This window comes from Sarcophilus harrisii, chromosome 3 (assembly GCF_902635505.1).
Source record: "Sarcophilus harrisii chromosome 3, mSarHar1.11, whole genome shotgun sequence".
Taxonomy (NCBI): domain Eukaryota; kingdom Metazoa; phylum Chordata; class Mammalia; order Dasyuromorphia; family Dasyuridae; genus Sarcophilus; species Sarcophilus harrisii.
Genome location: NC_045428.1, coordinates 293,844,598 through 293,864,581, shown reverse-complemented (window position 1 = coordinate 293,864,581; position 19,984 = coordinate 293,844,598). Strand labels below are relative to the sequence as shown.

Sequence of the window (19,984 nt, the reverse complement as noted above, 5' to 3'; positions counted from 1 at the left end):
CTTTCATGATAAGCATGTAGGCATAAGATTCTTCATATACCCCTCCCATCCTCACCCTATCCCCAAAATCATACAGTACAAGTATTTCTGTGTACTACACTTAATTCAGAAACATCTCTATGTAGAGTGATACACTTAAAAATTAGTTAGGTGGTACAATAGATAGCGTTATGGACTTGGAGTCAGAAGTCCTGCTGCAGTCACTAATTAGCTTTGCCTCTGGGCCCCTTTAACCATTGTCTGTCTGAGTTTTTTCACCTGTATATTGAGGGTAATAATAACACCTGCCACCCAAGCAAGAATGTGCTGGAACCAGCTTTTATCAGTTAGTGAACTGATTATTGCATATTCATTATGAGCATTTACACCTCAGAGATCAGAAAACACTACAAATCAGGGCTGATTTATTGTTTTGTTAACTGTGGAGACCTAAGAAAGTGACAGAGAAAATGTTAATAACGTATTTTAAACTTAAAAGTGTGCCAAGAGTACATTTTCTCCCCTAGGGAACCAATTGAACATTTTGCCAGCAAACCCCTGCTCCTGAGGTTGTTGTGGGAATTAAATTAGATAATATATTTAAAGCATTTGGCAAACTTTAAACTGCTATGTAAATGCTATCTATTTTTTATTACCACTACTATTGTTATTATTATCATCAACACCATTATAACTGTTATTATACCAGCTTTATTAAGAAGGGAACTATTCATTTGAACAAAGGCTGCTTTTCCATTTGGTGCCCACAGCATTACGATCATCACTTAACTCTTTCCAGAGAATAAGTTACACAGACAGACTTTGAGGAGACCCACTCACAAGCATTGGGACATATTTGATTTTGTCACTGAAACTCCTCCTTCCCCAGAAGAGCTTATTTTCTCATCAGATTCTCCTTTTGTTGTTTTATCTTGCTAGACTGAGAAACTTAAGTTTATCCAACATGCCCCATCCCTCCTCACTTCACTCCATCTTCGTGTTTAAAAGGAGAAACCATTGTAAACCCCTTTCTGATGGGGTCTGACTCCTGCCTGTTTCAGTCTAACAAGTGGCGCCTCGTAGGTTCTCAGAGTCCGAGAGGGGTTCCGTGCTCCCAGCGGGCTCGGCGAGGTTTCTTTCATCTCACAGCCTCACAGAGGCAGAATCCCCCCCTTTCTCCCCCTCCCCATGCACAGTCTTCCCTCCCACTGTTTTCAGAGCGTGGCCACAGTGGTTCTGGCCTGGCTTTTTTGTTCTCCCGTCCCCTACAGGGAGTCGTGCTCTTCAATCCCCTTTTATCGCTCAGATGCAGAGGAGAGGACTTAGGAGGGCCCCTTACCTGCCAGCCCTCCCTCACTAAGGCCAAGTGTGAGAGACAAGATAGTGGGAAACAGCAACCCTCTGATTGTTGTTCTTTGGCCACAGGCTCAATCTCCAGGGAGGCTTTTGTTCTTGCCTCGGCTGGCACTGTACCTGGGGGCATCCCAGGGGCTCAGGACACTGGCTGGCTTGTATTATTCACTATGGACAATTTCTGTCCTTAAGATTTTTTCAGAGGCTGTTTTCATAGAGGAAGAATAGAAAAAAGGGCCGGTCTCCCCAAAGGCCCTCGGGGTGCCATCTGATTGTCTGCCTGCAGGCCCTTTACCAGGAATGATCACACACTGCCATTGCTGCCTGTCAAAAGGATCACTCTGGCCTGGGAAGGCCCACTGTGCCACGTGCCCTGCTCATCTACGGGGGTGGGGTGTGTGTGTGTGTGTGTGTGTGTGTGTGTGTGTGTGTGTCTGGGTCTCTTGTTCCTCAGGCGCATGTATATCTGTGCATGTCTCTGAGCCTAGATGTCGGTGTCCATATGTGCATGTATGTCTGTGTGTGTGTCTGTGTGTACGTGCACTTGCTCGCTAGTGCTCCAATAAAAGACAGGCCTGTGCCCTGTGGTCAGGGAGGATGGGGCCAGTGTGACCCCCCCTTTCCCCTCCCCTCCTCCCCTTTCCTCCTGCCTACCTGTTCCTGGCTCTGAAGAAACTGCTGGGGAAAGAGGGGGGAAGAAAAGAAGGGAGGTGGGCCCATCCAGAGCTGCTTCCCAACTGATCAGGGACTCCTCTCCCCTGTCTCTGCTGTGGCCAAACAGGTCAAGCCTGGACCTTCCCCCTTCCAAGGCCTCCTGCCTTTTGGTGGGGCAAACGGGCAGGAGGCCTTGGAAGGGGGAGGAGGAAGTAAGCCCACCCCTGGGCTCTACTACTTAGAGCAGTGGTCTAAGCCGGGATACCCAGACCTCCTCTCTGCTGGGGCCAGCCCACCCCACCATGGCCACCAAAAAGTCTTGGGGTTCCTTCTTTCTCCAGAGAGAGCTGGAGAAGCAGAGGAGAGCTGAGAGGAGCCAACAACTCCAGGCAATGGCTAAGGACCATTACGAGCGGATCCTGCTGCAGAGGAAGGGCCTAGAGCCATGGAAGAGACTTCTGAGTCAAACCAAGTACCACATGGAGGTGAGAGGACTTCTCTGTCTGGGACAGGGGTTATCCTGTGGGTCTGGAGGTCATTGTCACAAGGGCTGAGAACCTGGATGGGGAAAACCCATAGATAGATGCAGAGATACAAAGGGGAGAGGAAGAAGGGGGGAGGGAATGAAGGAAACAGAGAGAGAGACACACACACAGAGACAGAGAGATACAGAGAGATGGATGGATGGATGGATAGTAGAGACAGAGATAGATGAATGGATGGGTGGTAGTAACAGAGATAGATAGATATATATAGAAAGAAAGACAGATAGATTAGATACAGACAGATAAACAGATAGGCAGACATAGATGGTAAAGACAGATACAGATAATAGATAGAAGGATGGATGATAGCAAAAATCTATCGATGGATGGATGAATGGATGGATGGATGGATAATAGCAACAGATAAAAAGACAGATATAGATGAATATATTGATAGAGACAGATATAGATAGATTAGATAGAAAAATAAACAGGCAAGCAGATAGGCAGACAGATAGATGGTAAAGATAGATATAGATGACAGATTAATCAGGTGAATACAGATAAAAAGATAGATACAGAGATAGACATGATTGATAGAGACAAATAGAAGTCAAACAGATAGATGATAAGAGACAGAGTTAAGTAGACAGACAGGTAGATACATAAATAGATGACACATAATGTAGATAGATAACCAACATACCCACAGATAGAGAAACAGACATAATAGATTGATAGAGAGACATATATACAGATAGGTAGACAGATAACAGATGGATAACAAATACAGACAGATTGATAGAAATATATAAATTATAGATGATAAATATAGATTTTATATATATACATATATTTCTCATCAGAGTTCCCATCTATGACACATTAAAAAGGATTAATCAGTCCTGATCTAGAATCTTTTTACATGGATCCATATAAACTTTTGATCAAAGAAGCTTGTGCTTTTTTTGTGTCATGGACTCACTCCTTTGGCAGACTGATGAAGCATATGGAGCCCTTTTTGGAATAATATTTTTTTTAAATTCAGAATTAAAGAAAATGATAAATTTCAGTTAGAGGTTACTGAAATTAAAAATATCTCTCTGTGTTTATGCTATACACAAATGAAGTTATAGTTCTGTGTGTGACACTTCATATATATATGTACACACAGCTATCTCTACATTGATATTTATTTATGTACCTTTATTTGATATATTTATACATATCTTTATTTGCTTACCTCTAACTGAAATTTATTTAAGTATACCTTTATTTTCACCAACTTCTAACTGAAATTTATATATATGTATAGAGATATATTTTTATTTTCAATAACCTCTAACTGAAATTTATATATTTATACACACATATATATACATATATATTTCCATTGTGGAGAATTTCAGTTAAACACACACACACACACACACACACACAGATATAAAAATATACACATAGATAATAGCCTTACTTTTCACTAACCTCTTCATGGAAATTTAGCATTTCCTTCCCATTATAAATTTTTAAAAAAACTATTATTCTGAGAAAGGGTCCATATGTTTCACCAGATTGCCAGAGGAATTCATGACACAAAAAAAGCATAAGCTCCCCTGGTTGAGAGTATCTTTTTTGCAAGGTAAAGAAAAGACATAATGGACATATATGAATTCATATGAAATAGAAGCTACTGGTATTCTTCAGATTCTTACATCAAGTTAGAGTTGAGCAACATAATAGTCAATGAAAAAACTAAGTTGCTCAAAATTGATCTTGAAAATTAACCATGTGGGACTCTATAAAAGAGACCTGTAATGTGGACCCAATTGACATTCTTCTTGATCAATTTGGGCAGATTCTCATTAAATTGATTAGTCATTCAGTCGGTAAACATTTGTTAAATACCCACAATGTGTTGGGCATACAAAGAAAGGCAAAAGACAGTCTCTCCTCTTGAGGAGCTCACCTGGGGGAGACAATATGCCAACCACTATGTACAAACAAGCTATATAGAGAATTAATTGGAAATAATCAATAGAGGGAAGACCCAAGAATTAAAGAGAATTGGGAAAAACTTCTATAGAAGGTAGGATTTTAATGAGGACTTGAAGGAGGAGATCAGGTAAACCTGAAGATGGAAATGAGAAAGAAGAACATTCCAGGTATGAGGGACAGCCAGGGAAAATGCCCTGAGCAAGAAAGATGGAGGGTCTGGTTCAAGTAATGGCTAAAAGAATAGTGTTACTGGATCAGAGTATGATGGAGTTAGGTATAAGAAGACTGAAAAAGCATGGAGGGGAAGGGGAGGTTGGCTGTCTAAACTTATAAAGGGCTTTGAACATGAAACAGAGGATTTTCAGTTTGGTCCTAGAAGTTATGAGAAGCCACTGAAATTTGTTAAGAGGGGTGACAAGGTGAGCTCTACACTTTAGAAAAATTACTTTACCCGCTGAGTGGAAGAATGGACTGGGGAGAGACTTGTAACAGTAGCAGAATATTACTCTAGTATGAGGGGCTGCTGAGCAAGAGCATGGTAAGTATGATTGGAGAGAGGAGCCATATTTGAGATATGTTGTTAAAGTAAAAATGACTAAACTTGGCAACAGATTGGATATATGAGATGAAAACATATGAAGGTGGAAGATGATATTGAGTTTGCAAATCTAGATGATTGAGACTATTTTGATGTCTTTGACAGTTTAGAAGGGGAGAGAATTTGGAGTTCAGTTTTGAATATTGTTGAGTTTAATACTATTTCACAAAAATTGCTAGGAAAACTGGAAAATAATGTCAGAAACTTGGCATAGACCTACCTCTCATACCCAATACCAAAATAAAGTCATAATGGTTCCATGATTTGTACTATAAGCAAATTAGGAGAGCAAGGGATAGTTTACTTATCACATCTTCAGAGAAGGGAGGAATTTATGGCCAAAGAAGAACTAGAGAGCATATGAAATACAAAATGAACAACTTTGATTCCATTAAATTAAAAAGGTTTTGCACAAACAAAACCAACACAGCTAAAATTAAAAGAGAACAGAAAGCTGGGGAAAAAAATTTATAGCCACTGTTTCCAATAAAGGTCTCATTTCTAAGATATATAAAGAACTGAATCAAATTTATAAAAATACAATTGAGAAATGGTCAAAGATTATAAGCAGACAATTTTCAGATGAAGAAATTAAAGCCATCTATAATCCTGTGGGAAAATGCTCTAAATCACTATTGCTTAGAGAAATACAAATTGAAACAATTCTGAGGTACCACTTCATATCTCTCACATTGGCTAAAATGGTGGGAAAAAGTAATGATAAATGTTCAGAGGGGATGGGGGAAAACTGAGGGACTAATGCATTGTTAGTGGAGTTGTGAACTGATCTAACCATTCTGGAAAGTAATTTCAAACTATGCCCAAAGAGTTATAAAACAATACATATCCTTTGACCCAGCAGTGCCATTACTGGGTCTGTATCCCAAAGAAATCATAAAAGAGGGAAAAGGACCCAAATGTGCAAAAATATTTGTAGCAGCAAAGAGTTGGAAAATTAGTGGATGCCCATCAATTGGGTTGAATAAGTTACAGTATATGAACATAATGGAATATTATTGTTCTGAAAAAATGTTGAACAGGTTGATTTTAGAAAGTCCTGGAAAGGACTGAGCAAAACAAGTAGAACCAGGAAAACACTGTACACAGCAACAGCAAGAATGTGGAATGATCAACTATAACAAACTTGGTTCTTCTCAGCATTTCGGAGATCCAAGGCAATCCTAATAAACTCAGATGGAAAAATGCCACCTGCATCCAAAAAGAGAACAATGGAGACTGAATGTAAATACATGATATGTTCAGTTTTTTTTTTCTCTTCTTTCTCTTGTGATTTTTTCCTTTTCTTCTGATTTTTTTCTCCCAACATGATTCATAAGGAAGTATGTTAAAAAAAAATGTACATGTATAACCAAAAAAATTGTTTTCTACATTAACTAGGGAAAATAAAGTTTTAAAAAAGAATATATTGAGTTTAAGATGTCTCTAAGGCATCCACTTGGCAATTGGCAGTGCAAGACTGAAGGTTATCTGAAAAGTTTGGGGTAGTTAAGTAGATTTGAGAATCATCAGCATAGAGATAGTTGAATCCAAGGGAGCTGAGGAAATCACCAGGAGAAATAACAGAGAGAAAGAGAAAGGGGCCCTGGCTAGAACCCTAGATTAGCAGACATTATGGAAAGAGTGAGAAAGAGCAGTCAGATTAATAGAAGGAGAATCAGGAAAGAGAAAAGGGTGACTGACAATGTCAAAGGCTGCAGTGAGTTCAAGAAGAGTGGAGACTGAGAAAAATTCATTGGATTTGGCAGTGGAGAGATTACTGGTAACTTTGGAGAGAGCAGTTTTGGTTAAATGATAAACTCAGAAGTCAAAGAGTTAAGAAGAGAGAGAAAGTAAAGGCACCTATTGTAGATGATCTTCTCAAGGAGTTTTGCCACAGAAGGGATGAGAAATATGGGGTAATATGCAGCGGTCCTCAAAGTTCATTGTCCTTAAGACTGTTGGAGGGCCAGACTATAGTAAAAACAAAAACTTTGTTTTGTGGGCTTTTAAATAAAGAAGCTTCATAGCCCTGGGTGAGAGGGATAAACATCCTCAGCTGCTGCATCTGGCCCACGGGCCATAGTTTGAGGACCCCTGATAGGTGGATTGCTTGGATAGAATGAGTTTTTTAAAGGATGTCATGAGCATGCATGTTTGTAGTCAGTAGAGAAATAGAGAATAAGTCAGTACAGAGGAAGGACTCAGACTCATATCTTTTCTATTCCAAGTGTAATTATCCACTATGCTTCTAATTCTAACTGCAGGTGTGTGGTGCAGTTGATAATGCTCTGAACTTGGAGTCAGGAAATCTGAGTTCAAATCCCGCCTCAATTACTGGGCATATCAATTAAACTCTGCTTCAGTTGCCTTCTCTGTAAAATGGGGGTGGATAATAGCACCTGCCTCCCAGGGTTTTCTGAGAATCAAATGAGATAATGATTGTAATATGTTTTGCCCACCTTAAAGAGATATATAACTGCTGGCTATGATACTGGTGATAATAATAGTTTTGTAATATAATTTGAGATCCAGTCCTTTTAGAAGCAGCCTTTACCACTTTTATCCCCCTTACTTTGAGATTTTTGACCTTTTGTTTCTCCAGGTTATTATTTTTTTTGTTATTATTTGTTATTATTCTTACTACGTCTGTAAATAACCCTTTGGTATTCTGATTGTGTGACATTGGCTCTCTAAACTAAATCAGATCCTGATTTTATTTTTGTTACATTGGCACAATCCAAGCATGAGCAATTTATATTTTTCCAATTATTTAAATCTTTCTTTTTTCTATAAAGATTTTGTAGTCATATTCGTAGAATTTTGTTATCTTGAAAGATACTTAATATATTCAAAAGTTATCTTGAACAGAATTTCTTTTTCTTTCTCTTTCTAGTGAGCTTTGTATTTATATTTAACATGCAGAAAAGTGGCTTATAATTTATTTTTAAAAGACTCTATCTTTCTTCTCAGAGCCTGAGTTTTTCATCTATTAGCTATCTCTACCAACCAGAAAATATCTGGAAATAAAACTCTGGACTTGTTATTCCCTGATTCTGTTAAGCTATAACTTCATTTTTCCTTTTGGTTTCAATACTGATATTTTTCAGTTCCTTCAGTAGTGAAAAATCTCATATTTAGATTGCTAAGAGTTAAATTATTGTTTGTAGACAGTCTAATATCCCCATCAAATGGCCATGCATGGTTGTTCTGGGTAATTCTGAGCCCCATGTGTTAGGAAAGACATTCGTTATTAAGCCACATAGTGAATGAAGGATCTTGAGATTATGCCACAAGCCCAAACCAAAGAAACTGGAGATATTTTTAGCCTAGTGATAGCTATCTTCACTTATTTTAAGAATCCTCATGTGGAAGAGAATTAGACTTCTTCAATTGGTTCTGAGGGTAGAACCAGGTGTAAGTTGCCAAAAGGAAGATTTAGGCTTGGGATTTAGCAAGGAGTGGGGGGGAGTCTTAAAAAAGGAAGATCTGTCCCAAAAGTGTGATGGACTATCTTAGGAAGTTGTGGGCTTCTAGCCATTAGAGGTCATCAATCTACAAGTAGCATGTGAATTATGCAGAATGGAGAGAATGTCTCTGAATCATATATATGGTTGCTAAAGTTCCTTCCAACTCTAAAATTGTCATTTCAATAATAACATTTAAATTACAAAGTGTATGTTTGAATAATTGGGTTTTTTTTTTTCAGTTGTGTCACTGTAATCAACAAATAACCTTTTATATTCTAGGAACTGTCCTATATGCTAAAGAGTACAAATACAAAGAATACAGTCTCTATTGTCAATGAACTAATATTGTGATGGGAGAGATTATAAGCAAAAATTAAATACATAAAGCATAAAGTTGATAAATACACACATATAGACAGTAGTTAAAGACAATGTAGTTTGCCATAGAGGCAGTAGCAATAGGGATAGCAATAGCAATAGCCTAGGAGAGCAACAAAAACTTTATGCAGAAGATCATTCCTGAGCTGCACCTCAAAGGAAAAGAAGCGCTCTCTTAGGTGGAGGTAAGGTATGTAAGTTCATAAGAAATGTAAACTCATTTGGAGTTGATGCCCCCAAAGAAGGAGACTCAGATGATCCCAGCTTCTTATATCTTGACCTCTAATCATTGAAAGAGTGTAACTAACTGACAGCTACTTAGTCAAAATCGTTAATAAACAATCAGACTTGGGGACAATAAACCCTTTATTTTTCCCCTCTTTATTAGACTGTGAGCTCCTTGAAGGAAGACTTTTTTTTTTGTTTTTCTGTCACCAGCATTTTTGCACATAGTAGGTTTTAATAAATGTCTATTGATTTGAATTGGCATTTCAAGGTCAGAATATAATTCTTAACTGAAAAGTATGACCAAGGAAGCCCTTTGAATACCACCTGAATTATCTTACTAGCATCTATACATAGCTAATAAAGTTGTGGAGAAATTTGCAAAGACAATTTGAGTTCTTTTTTTTCCCCCAAGGCAATTGCAATTAAGTGACTTGCCCAGTAACTAGCCACAGCTAGTTAGAATTAAATATCTATGGCTGGGGCAGCTAGATGGTGCAGTGGATAGAGTACCAGCCCTGAAGTCAGGAAGACCTTTGTTCAAATCTGGTCTCAGATTTGACACTTCCTTAACATTTACTTAACACTTCTTAGTTGTGTGACCGTGGGCAAGTCACTTTACCCCAATTGCCTCAGCCAAATATATATAGCTAGATTTCAGGATTGGTGCTCTGTCCATTGAGCCATCTAGCTGTCCCCTTTTATTTATTTATCTATTTATTTATTTTGACAATGTGTGTTTCTAAAAATAACTTCCTTTTCTTACTTTCCAAAAATGTCCAGATGGCAGAAAATCATTATTGTTCCACAATTAAGAGGAAATATCTATTAACCTGGTTCCATTATAACCAAGAAAGCCTGGCTGAGAAGAAGGCCCAAGCAGATAAGCTTTATTCCAAGAACCTGCTTAAGAAAGCCTTTAGGAACTGGTTAGAGGTAAGGCCAAAAGAAAAATAAATCAGAGGGTTTGATTGCTGTTTAATGAAATGAAAAGCAAACTGAACCTAGTTTGTCTCTAATTCATCATGTACTAGGAATTTTTTACAGATAGAAATGATCCAGACAGTTCAGGAAGATAATATCCAATTGCAGATAGTACTTTTATATATCAACTGGAGCATAATATTCTTTTTGCATAAAAAATGGAAATCCTTCTAATTAAGATTGCTTTAAAATTATCCTCACTTTTGTTAACTATGATAGACTTAACTCTTCTCAGCAGTGCCTTGATCCAAAACAATTTCAACAGACTTGAGATGGAAATACCTTTCACATCTAGAGGGAGAACTGTGGAGACAGAATGTGGATTGAAGAATACTTTTTTCTTTCTTTTTTTAAAAACTAATTGAGCAACATGCGTTTACTTTCAAGACACTCTATTACAGGGAGAGATAAAAAGAAAAATGAAAATATTAAAAAAAAAAAAACTTCTTAAAACTCCTAAGAACCTTTAGATCAAAAAATATATACTACAAACTGCAGTGAAGAAAGATCGAAATATACTATTTTCACCTTTTTTTTTGTTTGCCTGCTTTTTCTTTCTTGAGGCTTTTTCCCCTATTGTTCTGATTTTTCTTTTACAACATGATAAATATGGAAATATTTAAAATAAAATTTAAATATTTAAATTAATAAATTAAATATTTAAAATAAAACAAATATTTAAATATATATATAAATTTTTTTTTTTTAAGTCAGTTTAGTCCTCATTCTTAGGTCATTTTTGTTTCTCACTCCATATCTCTGAACACATCCTTAATGTAATCTTTTCCTGTTATCTTTATATGTGGCTATTCTTTCATTCTGGCTTTTAATGTAGGGGGTCCCGTGGGTCAGATGCAGCAGCTGAGGACATTTAGCCCCCTCGCCCAGGACTATGAAGTTTCTTTATTTACAGGCTCACAAAACAAAGTTTTTGTTTTTACTATAGTCCAGCCATCAACAGTCTGAGGGACAGTGAACTGGCCCCCTATTTAAAAAGTTTGAGGACTCCTGGTTTAGAGAGTTCATACTCTCTAGGTTTCCATAGCCTTTGCAGAGATTTTCTTCCCTGAGACACCACAATTTTTATTTTCTCTAATTCTTTACAAATGCATTTATTTTCTTCAATGGATTTTTCTTCTCTAATAAAAAGGATTGTATTGGTGGAGAATTCCCTCATGCAGACCTTCACTATACTAGCGGTTCTCTTTTCAGTCTCAGGACCACTATAGACTCTTCATTGTTGAGAATCTCCCCCTGCTCCAAGGAGTTTTTGTATATGGTGATACCATGTTAGGGCAGCTAAGAATATCAGACCTATAGTCAGGAAGATTCATCTGTATGAATTCAAATATGGCCTCAGACACTTACTAGATGTGTGACCCTGTACAAGTCACTTTTTTGCCTCAGTTTCTTCATCTGTAAAATGAGCTGGAGAAGGAAATGGCAAACCACTCCAGTACCTTTGCCAAGAAAATCCCAAATGGGGACATGAAGAGTCAGATACAATTAATGGCAACTTACCACGGTAGAAATTGAAAAGTCTTAATAAAACATTTTAACTTATGCCCTCTCCAAAGGGTCTCAAGAACCCTGGAAGTCCCTAGATCATGCTTTGAGAACTACAGTTGTGTACTAATGAAGGAGTAATATCTTCTCTCAAATTTATTCTTTTAGAGAATTGCCTAAAGCAACAAGGGGTTAAGTCACATTTCTCACCTCTGTTCTTTTCTCCTCTTTGTAGTACAAAGATTTTCTAAGTATTGCAGAAGAAAAAGCAAGAAAACTTAGTGCTGCATTTCTTCAGAAGAACATTTTTATGTCATGGCTTAATTTAGTCCGGGAGGAGAAGATTGCTGCTCAGAAGAAGCTTCAGATTGCCATGGAGCATAATACAAGGTAAGCCTGTCCAGCATTCTAAAAACGGTCGATAACCTTGCACTTTGCTGTACAGACGGGAATGTATTGAACTGGAATGCATCCCAACCATTGATTGCAAGAGGAGCAGAAAGAAATAGAGAAGCAAAGAAACTGCCACTATAGTGGCGTTAGGATTCTGGTTTTAGACCTCAGCATTTAAATTTTGGACTCATTTCCCCATCTGCAAAATGGATTTCTCTATTCCATAGGAGATGGTAATAGGATAATGTGTTAATATAAATGAAAAAGGAAGAAGCTTATCCAAGTATAAGCAGGTGCTATTTATTGTTATTGTTGTTATAATACTATTTATTATAAAGAAACACCTTTATCCTACTTCATGAGATAATGAAAATATAAATGTGGTACAGTAGATAAACAGCTGATCACAGAGCCAGGAAGGCCCAGGTTCAAGTGGGACCAGTTAATACCTAGTGGCTTTGTAATCCTGGGCAAGCCACCTAACCTAGTGCTTTCTAACAATCAGTAAACATTTATTAAGCATCTGTTATGTTCCAGGCAGGGAAAGTGCCAATTTGCATTGATGGAGGAAATGACCTTACCTGGAGGTTCCTTATACCAATGACATCACAGGTCCTGTCCCTATCCCATCGTGGAAGGAATAAAATCTTTAGAACTGAAGTCTACCTTTAAATGGCAAAAAATTTTATTTTAACCATCCTTGGCGAAAATCTTTTTTAAATGGAGTAAACAATTTCCTCATCTCCTTACATAGAAGATTCTGGACATAACTTTATATTTCTTAGATAACTCAGGATCATTATTATGAACATTATTTTACTGTACATTATTAGCACTTGTTTCTGGGCAAAAGGAGACAAAAGGTCACCTATCAGAGTCAGGGGGCCCCAGGATATAGTCCAATGTGAATGTAGGGCAGGGAGGATGAAAATCTGAGGATGTTGATTAGAGTGGATGTAGAGTGAGGAGAGGATGGCCTCTCCATCTGTGTAGTTTCTAATCTGCTTTGGGCTGAGAAGCCAAGTAACCAGCTATATATTAAATTTAAAAGAAAAAAATAAAAAGACTTTTGAATATCTGTTTTAGCTATTTTAGCAACTTTTTTTTTTCTTCTTCTAGTTATAGAAAAGCTACTTTCTAGGTAATGAGATTACCAGATAAATGTCCCCTGAGATGTTTGGTATAACAATTGATAGAGCACTTTATTTAATCACAGGACTATTTTTCTGGGGAAATGTTTGCTTACACCAAACTGGAAAGGTAACAGAAAGTATCTCTTTGGCACATCACCAAATTCTCCATCTCCCATTTTTTCCCTTAATCCCATTTCGTCAGTTTAGCAGAGTGAAAACTGCACAGAATGAGGATTCAATAGCACTAGACATAGATAGTACTGAGATTTTGATTGAGAAGGTTCTTCATCTTTCTGGTCTCACTTCCCTCTCATTTGTCAAATGATAGGATTGGATGCTCTAATCTCCAGCTTTGTGATTGTTCCTCAAGGCTTCCATACATACTCCTGCACACTCCCACAGCTGGAGGATACTGGAGTGTTTCAGAGCCACCTTCTGGTCAGGAATCCTCAAACTTTTTAAATAGGGGGCCAGTTCACCGTCCCTCAGACTATTGGAGGGCCAGACTATAGTAAAAACAAAAACTTTGTTTTGTGGGCCTTTAAATAAAGAAACTTCATAGCCCATAGGGTGAGGGGGATAATCATCCTCAGCTGCTGCATCTGGCCCTCGAGCATAGTTTGAGGACCCCCCTAGAATCTAGGTCTTCAGTATAGGGTGGGGATGAATTCACACAAGTACATCCATTTGGTCTGTAGAGGAACAGCCCGAAGAGATTGTGAAGTACTAACTCAGGACAGTCTACCACTGTGGGCACAGGTGTCCTTTCAGGTGTGTCATTTGCAAAAGTGCAGCTTTAATAGGTTTGTTACACTTAAAAGAGGAATTATAAAATAATCAAACAATAATATTGACATTCTGCAGTGTTTCATTATTCTATAGAGGCCATTGATAATCTCATTTTTCCCAGTCTCATTGCAATAGAACAATGTGCAATAGTACCAAGGATTGAATATTCTCAGAATTGAGTTTTTAATCTGCAAGAATGTGTAGGTTGATAATAATCTGGAATTTACATCTCTTCCAAAGCATTCTATATATCTTCTATTTTTACATGCTGGAACCAGAGGGCAGGGGAACATTTCTCTCATAATATCAACACCATTATTTTGAAGTTCTATAATCAGAACTGAGACTCCAGTTTGATTCTATTTAACTTGGCTCATAAAATAATACATGGACATTAATAGAGAAACCAGAAACCCACACTCTAAATAAGAAAAATAAGCATATCTTATTTAATGTAAGGCACTGTTTTAGACATTGTAGAGAAAATAAAAGTCTAGGACATGGACGCATCCCTCCAAAAAATCGAAGTTTCATTAGAGAAAGACGTGTAGTAAAACTGCATGTATACACAATTTAATAGCTGTCTGGGGCTAAATGCCAGATAAATAAGAGTGTCATGGGTTCAGAGGAGGAAAAAAAAAATCACTTTCATCTAAGTAGTCAAAGTAGGTTTAATGGAGATGCTATTAAAGAATAAGTAGAAATCCCATAATAAGTAGAGAGGAGAAAGGAGGGTTATTTCTGGCAGGGAGAAAGCATCCACACATAGATGTAGAGGGAGCCAAACGCTAGGTTGGTTTGAGATTCAGTAAAACCTTGTTTTGCTGGAATGAAGAGATTATATAGGGGAGCATATAAAGATAAAGTTGGGAAGGAACACTTTGTATAAGGCTTTAAAATCCCACACAAGAGGTTTGGACTTTTTCCCCTAAGTGTTAGGCAACCAGGAAAAGTTTGGAGGAGTCTGATCAGGTGGTGGTAGTGAGTAGGAGGTGTTCAGGGGGATCACTTAAATCATTGCAACAATCTGGATGCAAAATGCAAAGAGAAGGTTATAGCAATGTTTTCTTTGGCAGAAACAGAAAATAAATAAAAGATTTGACAGGACCTGATATCAGTAAATATGGTAAGATGAGAGAGATAGAATCAGAAATTCTGACTGAGATTTAGAACTAAGGTGTTTAATTAAATCATAGCATCATTAACAGAAATAAAGAAGTCAGGAATAGGAACCACATACTTGTCTCATCCTCTGTCCCAGATTTCAAGCTCCTAGAAATAGGAGATTGTCATTTAAAGATTTTATATTCCCCATATTACATTTTTTTTTTCTTTTGGATTGGGCCTGTGATTTCATTAGTTTAAAAAATTCCCTGAGTAGAAATTCCCCTTATCAGAGCAAATAAAGAGGGTCAACCCACTCAAAAACAACAAAAACAATAACAACAAAATCCAAACCATTTCTTAAGCTCCAGGCACTGTGCTAAGTAAGCAATTAGGGATACACAAATGAGCAAAAGACACTTTAACAAAAGAGACAACAAGCAATCAGCAATTTAAAAAAAAAACAAAAACAAACCTGAAATCCCCACAAAAAAACTGAACTCCAAAAAGTTATCAAACTGTGCATACCCTTTGGTCCAGCAGTGTTACTACTGGGCTTATATCCCAAAGAGATCATAAAGAAGGGAAAGGGACCTGTATGTGCACGAATGTTTGTGGCAGCTCTCTTTGTAGTGGCTAGAAACTGGAAACTGAGTGGATGCCCATCAGTTGGAGAATGGCTGAATAAATTGTGGTATATGAATATTATGGAATATTATTGTTTGGTAAGAAATGACCAACAGGATGATTTCAGAAAGGCCTGGAGAGTCTTACGTGAACTGATGCTGAGTGAAATGGGCAGGACCAGGAAATCATTATATACCTCAACAATGAGATGAAACAAATCACTTCCAATAGAGCAGTAATGAACTGAATCAGCTATAAGCAGCGAAAAATTTTGGGAGATGACTATGAACCACTACTTAGAATTCCCAATCCCTCTATTTTTGTCCGCCTGCATTTTTTATTTCCTTCACAGGCTAATTGTACACCATTTCAAAGTCCAATTTTTTTTGTACAACAAAATATGTTAGGACATGTATACTTATATTGTATTTAATTTATACTTTAACATATTTAACATGTATTGGTCAACCTGCCATCGTGGGGTGGGGATGGGGGGAAGGAGGGGAAAAGTTGGGACAAAAGGTTTGGCAATTGTCAATGCTGTGAAATTACCCATGCATAAAAAGCTATTAAAAAAAAAAAAAAAAAAAAAAAAAAAACTGAGCTCAAGGCTAATTACAATTACCAGAGACAAACTTCACTTTATTTGGTTTTTCTGGCTTTGTCCCTAACCAATTTTTACAGACTTCCTGAAAATTCAATCTCTTCTTCATCCCTTTGGAAGTGACATAGAGAAGATTATAATAGAAAAGGACAGTCAGCACAAGGACAGTGAAAAAAGCATTGGAATTGAAGTTCAATCATGTCCTCTCCCTACTCAATAAACTCCAGTGGCTTCCTATTGTTTCCGTACAAAATGTTCTTCATAACTTACCCTCCTCCTATCTTTCCAGTCTTCATCAGCCTTCCTTCTTACCGTACTCCCTTCAATTGAGTGACACTGGCTTCCTGGCTGTTTCCCAAACAAGACACTCCATCCCATGACTCCAGGCATTTTCTCTGACTGTCCCCCATTCCTGGGATGTTCCCCCTGTTCTGTTCCAATTACACTCTAGCTTCGTTTAAATCCCAACTAAAAATCTCTTCTTTTACTGAAAGTTTTCACCAACACTTCTTAATTCCGTCCCTCTATTACTTATTTCCTTTTTTATTCCATATATAGCTTGCTTTGTGTGGGTTTTTTTACATGTTGTCTTCCCCATTAGGTTATAAGCTTGTGGATAGGGACTTTTTGACCTTTTTTGCATACCTAGGCACATAATAAATATTGACCCTTTTTTTTTTTGGTGTTACAATCTCGGTTTCAGTTTTGCCAATTACTACTTAGTGACTTGGGGCAAGTTATTTATAATCCTCACCCTAAGTGTTCTTATCTGCAAAATGAAGGGATTTGAACTTTAAATCTACACCTACACAGAAGAGAGAGAACAAAAGGAACAAGGGAGGATCAAGTAAAAGTTACAGCATTAGAAGAAAGCTTAAAAGAAATATAAAACAAGAAAAGACAATCTTTTCTCTTTCTAAATCTTCTACTTTGTGTCAGTTACCTTTGAGGTGAGTGAGCTTGCTAGTTCAAGATCAGAAATGCTGGAATAATCGTGGCTTGGTCCTAAATTGATTGGATCTTTTCTGACATTTTTGATGAGGGATGGATGGGTCAAGAATTTAACTAAGAACTAAAAAGTAAATAAAAATTCTTTTTGATTATGTACTTAAACATCAACAAATATAAGCATCTCAGCATATAAAGAAAAAAAAAGGATGAAACTCCACATTTGTATGAAATGTGTATGAAACTTCATATTTATGTTATGAAGTTTTTTCCCCCACTATGTATATCTTAGGAGGTTTTTTTTTTTTGTTTTGTTTTTATAAATAGTTTAATATAGTATTCCCAGCATTGACTTGCTTCTTGGGTTCCATTTGAACTTTATTCAGCTCTCTTTTGTGTATTTTTATGTTTCATTGTTACTTTTTTCTTTCTTTTTTAGTATCATCACTACCCAGCCATACCTTTAAAAAAAAAAAAACAAAAAAACTTTACCTAGTAACAAATAAGATAGTTTTGCACAACAAATTTCTGTGTAGACCATATACTAAAAGTTGTATGTCTAATTATGCTCTTCTTTCCCATCATCTCTCCACCAAGAAGGGAATATGCTTCCTCATCAGTTGTCTGGAATCATGATTAATCATTGCATTGATCAAAGTTTCAAAGGTTCTTATGGTTTTTCTTTACAATAGGTATATTGTATAAATCCTGTTTCTGTTCATTTGATCTGTATAGATCATTAAATTACTCCAGGTTCTTCTAAATCTGTCTATTTTGCATGTTTTCTGTCCTGATCACGCTACAAGTTTCAGGAGAGAAGAGAGTATCTTGTCTAAGCTCTTCTACATCCTCTAGAATAGTGCTTGGCCCAAAGCAAGGTACTGGACAATTAGAGGGAGATGTTCTGTCAACAAAGTTTGCTATGCAAGTCTCATTCACAATATTGTATTTTTAAAGTTTGCAAAGTAGAATGTAACCTTTTCCTTTGTGTTTTGCTTTTTCTGTTTCCTAAAGGAAGATTCTTTTAACCACATTTCAGACATGGAAAAAATTTCCAAAACTTATGAAAGAAGAAAAATTAAAGGAGGAAAGGAGGGAAGAATTGCGCAAGAAAGTAGCTGAAATCCTTCCAGACTTCAGGACTACAAGCTCTGTGTGAAGATGAGTGAAATAAGAAATGTTAGGCTCAGTCATCTTGTAGATGAATGACCTCTCAGTGCCAGAGAAAAAACATCAATAAGTGTGGGGCCTTTGGGAGAAGTATCATTGGCCCCTAAGGTCTGTTTAGTTCTTATTACTTAATTTGTTTGCCAGAAATTATTTGAAACAAAGTACAACTAGGAAACATTCTGCGATCTTAAATTTTCCTCCTTGATTTCTGCTGCATTACTTTGAATCAAAGGAGCTTTCCAGGACCTTTACCTCAAAGGGGTCACTCCATTGCAAAAGAATTTCATAAATTGACAAATATATATATATATACACGTATAAATATAAATACTTCCCATTATCACTTGGAACCACTCTTTACATGCAGACTGCCTGATTTTATGACATCAATGTGACATATGGGGGAAAAATGAGTCTTGATAATCTGACAAAGTATGCTGTAATATAACCCTACCTATAAATAAAATATTTCTGGAATGGCAGCACTGAATACTCTCTTTAGAGATTGACATTTACTCTTGTGGCTGATTAGTGTCAAGAGAAGGGACAACACTTTCCCACATCCTTTAAAAATGCCCGATAATAGGCGATCATGAAAAAGTGTTATTCGTAGCAAGGTAAAAACAGTGTCTGTGAAGGTTCTCTTTCCATCTCACAGTGAAAAAGGAAGCATGAAACAACTACCTTCAGTGCAACTTGACAAGTGTAACTAATACTCTGAAGACTGATGAAAGAGTAATAGCATCACTCTAAGTACCCTGGCTTGCCTTCTCACATAATTCCTAGAATACATTATTCTCAGGACTCGTGGTCCTGACAGGAGTCTTTGGTTGGCTTCCAAAGGCTGGATGACCACTTAATGGAGATGTAAAGACGTTTGCTTTTAGGCATCAGTGGGACTAGATTTCTTCCCTAGCTATAAAAGAGAAATGCCTCTCCTACATTAGCTAGCCAAATGCTAACTCTTGAATTAAAAAATATATATATATCTGCTATACCTAGAAGTACATTTGGTTTTTCTTCTACTTTTCTGTCATTATATCCTCTAGATCAGGGTTTCTTAACCTGGAGTTTTAGATTTCAAAAGGGCCCATGAACCTGGATAGGGAAAAAAAAAATTTACATTTTTATTTTTACTAACTTTTCACTGAAATTTAGCATTTTCTTTTATTTAAAAAGTAAAAATGCAAAAGATTTTACCAGATTACAAAAAGGCTCTGTGACAAACACAGAGAGGTTAAGAACTCTTAACTAACCGAAGCAGCTAGATGGCATGATAGATAGCCCTGGAATCAAAAAGACCTGACTAGAAATCTGGTTTTGGAAACTTACTAGCTGTGTGACCCTAGGCAAGTCACCTAACAAAATCTGTTTGTGTTTCCTCAAACTTTGTAAAATGGGGATGATATCGGTACTTAACTCTGAAGGTTGCTTTGAGGATAAAATAGAATAATATTTGTAAAGCACTCTGTAAATCTTAAATTTATCAGGTATCACTATTATTGTATATCAAAGTTTGAAGACAAGCAAAGAAAATATTATCTTCATTTGTTCTGGCCACCTGTCAGGGAAAAAATTCAAATACAGGTCTT

The 19,984-nt window shown here is 37.0% G+C and overlaps 1 protein-coding gene across 1 annotated transcript in view; it reads left to right on the top strand.

The window, feature by feature from the left end:
* Window positions 1-19,392, top strand: part of CCDC191 (coiled-coil domain containing 191) — a 96,388-nt gene extending 76,996 nt beyond the window's left edge. The window contains exons 14-17 of the mRNA XM_031959684.1: window positions 2,328-2,471; window positions 9,918-10,070; window positions 11,860-12,014; window positions 18,237-19,392. Coding sequence (XP_031815544.1) covers window positions 2,328-2,471; window positions 9,918-10,070; window positions 11,860-12,014; window positions 18,237-18,381 — 597 coding nt within the window. The 3' untranslated portion in view covers window positions 18,382-19,392. The remainder of the gene's footprint in view (window positions 1-2,327; window positions 2,472-9,917; window positions 10,071-11,859; window positions 12,015-18,236) is intronic.
* The last annotated feature ends 592 nt before the right edge of the window (window positions 19,393-19,984 follow it).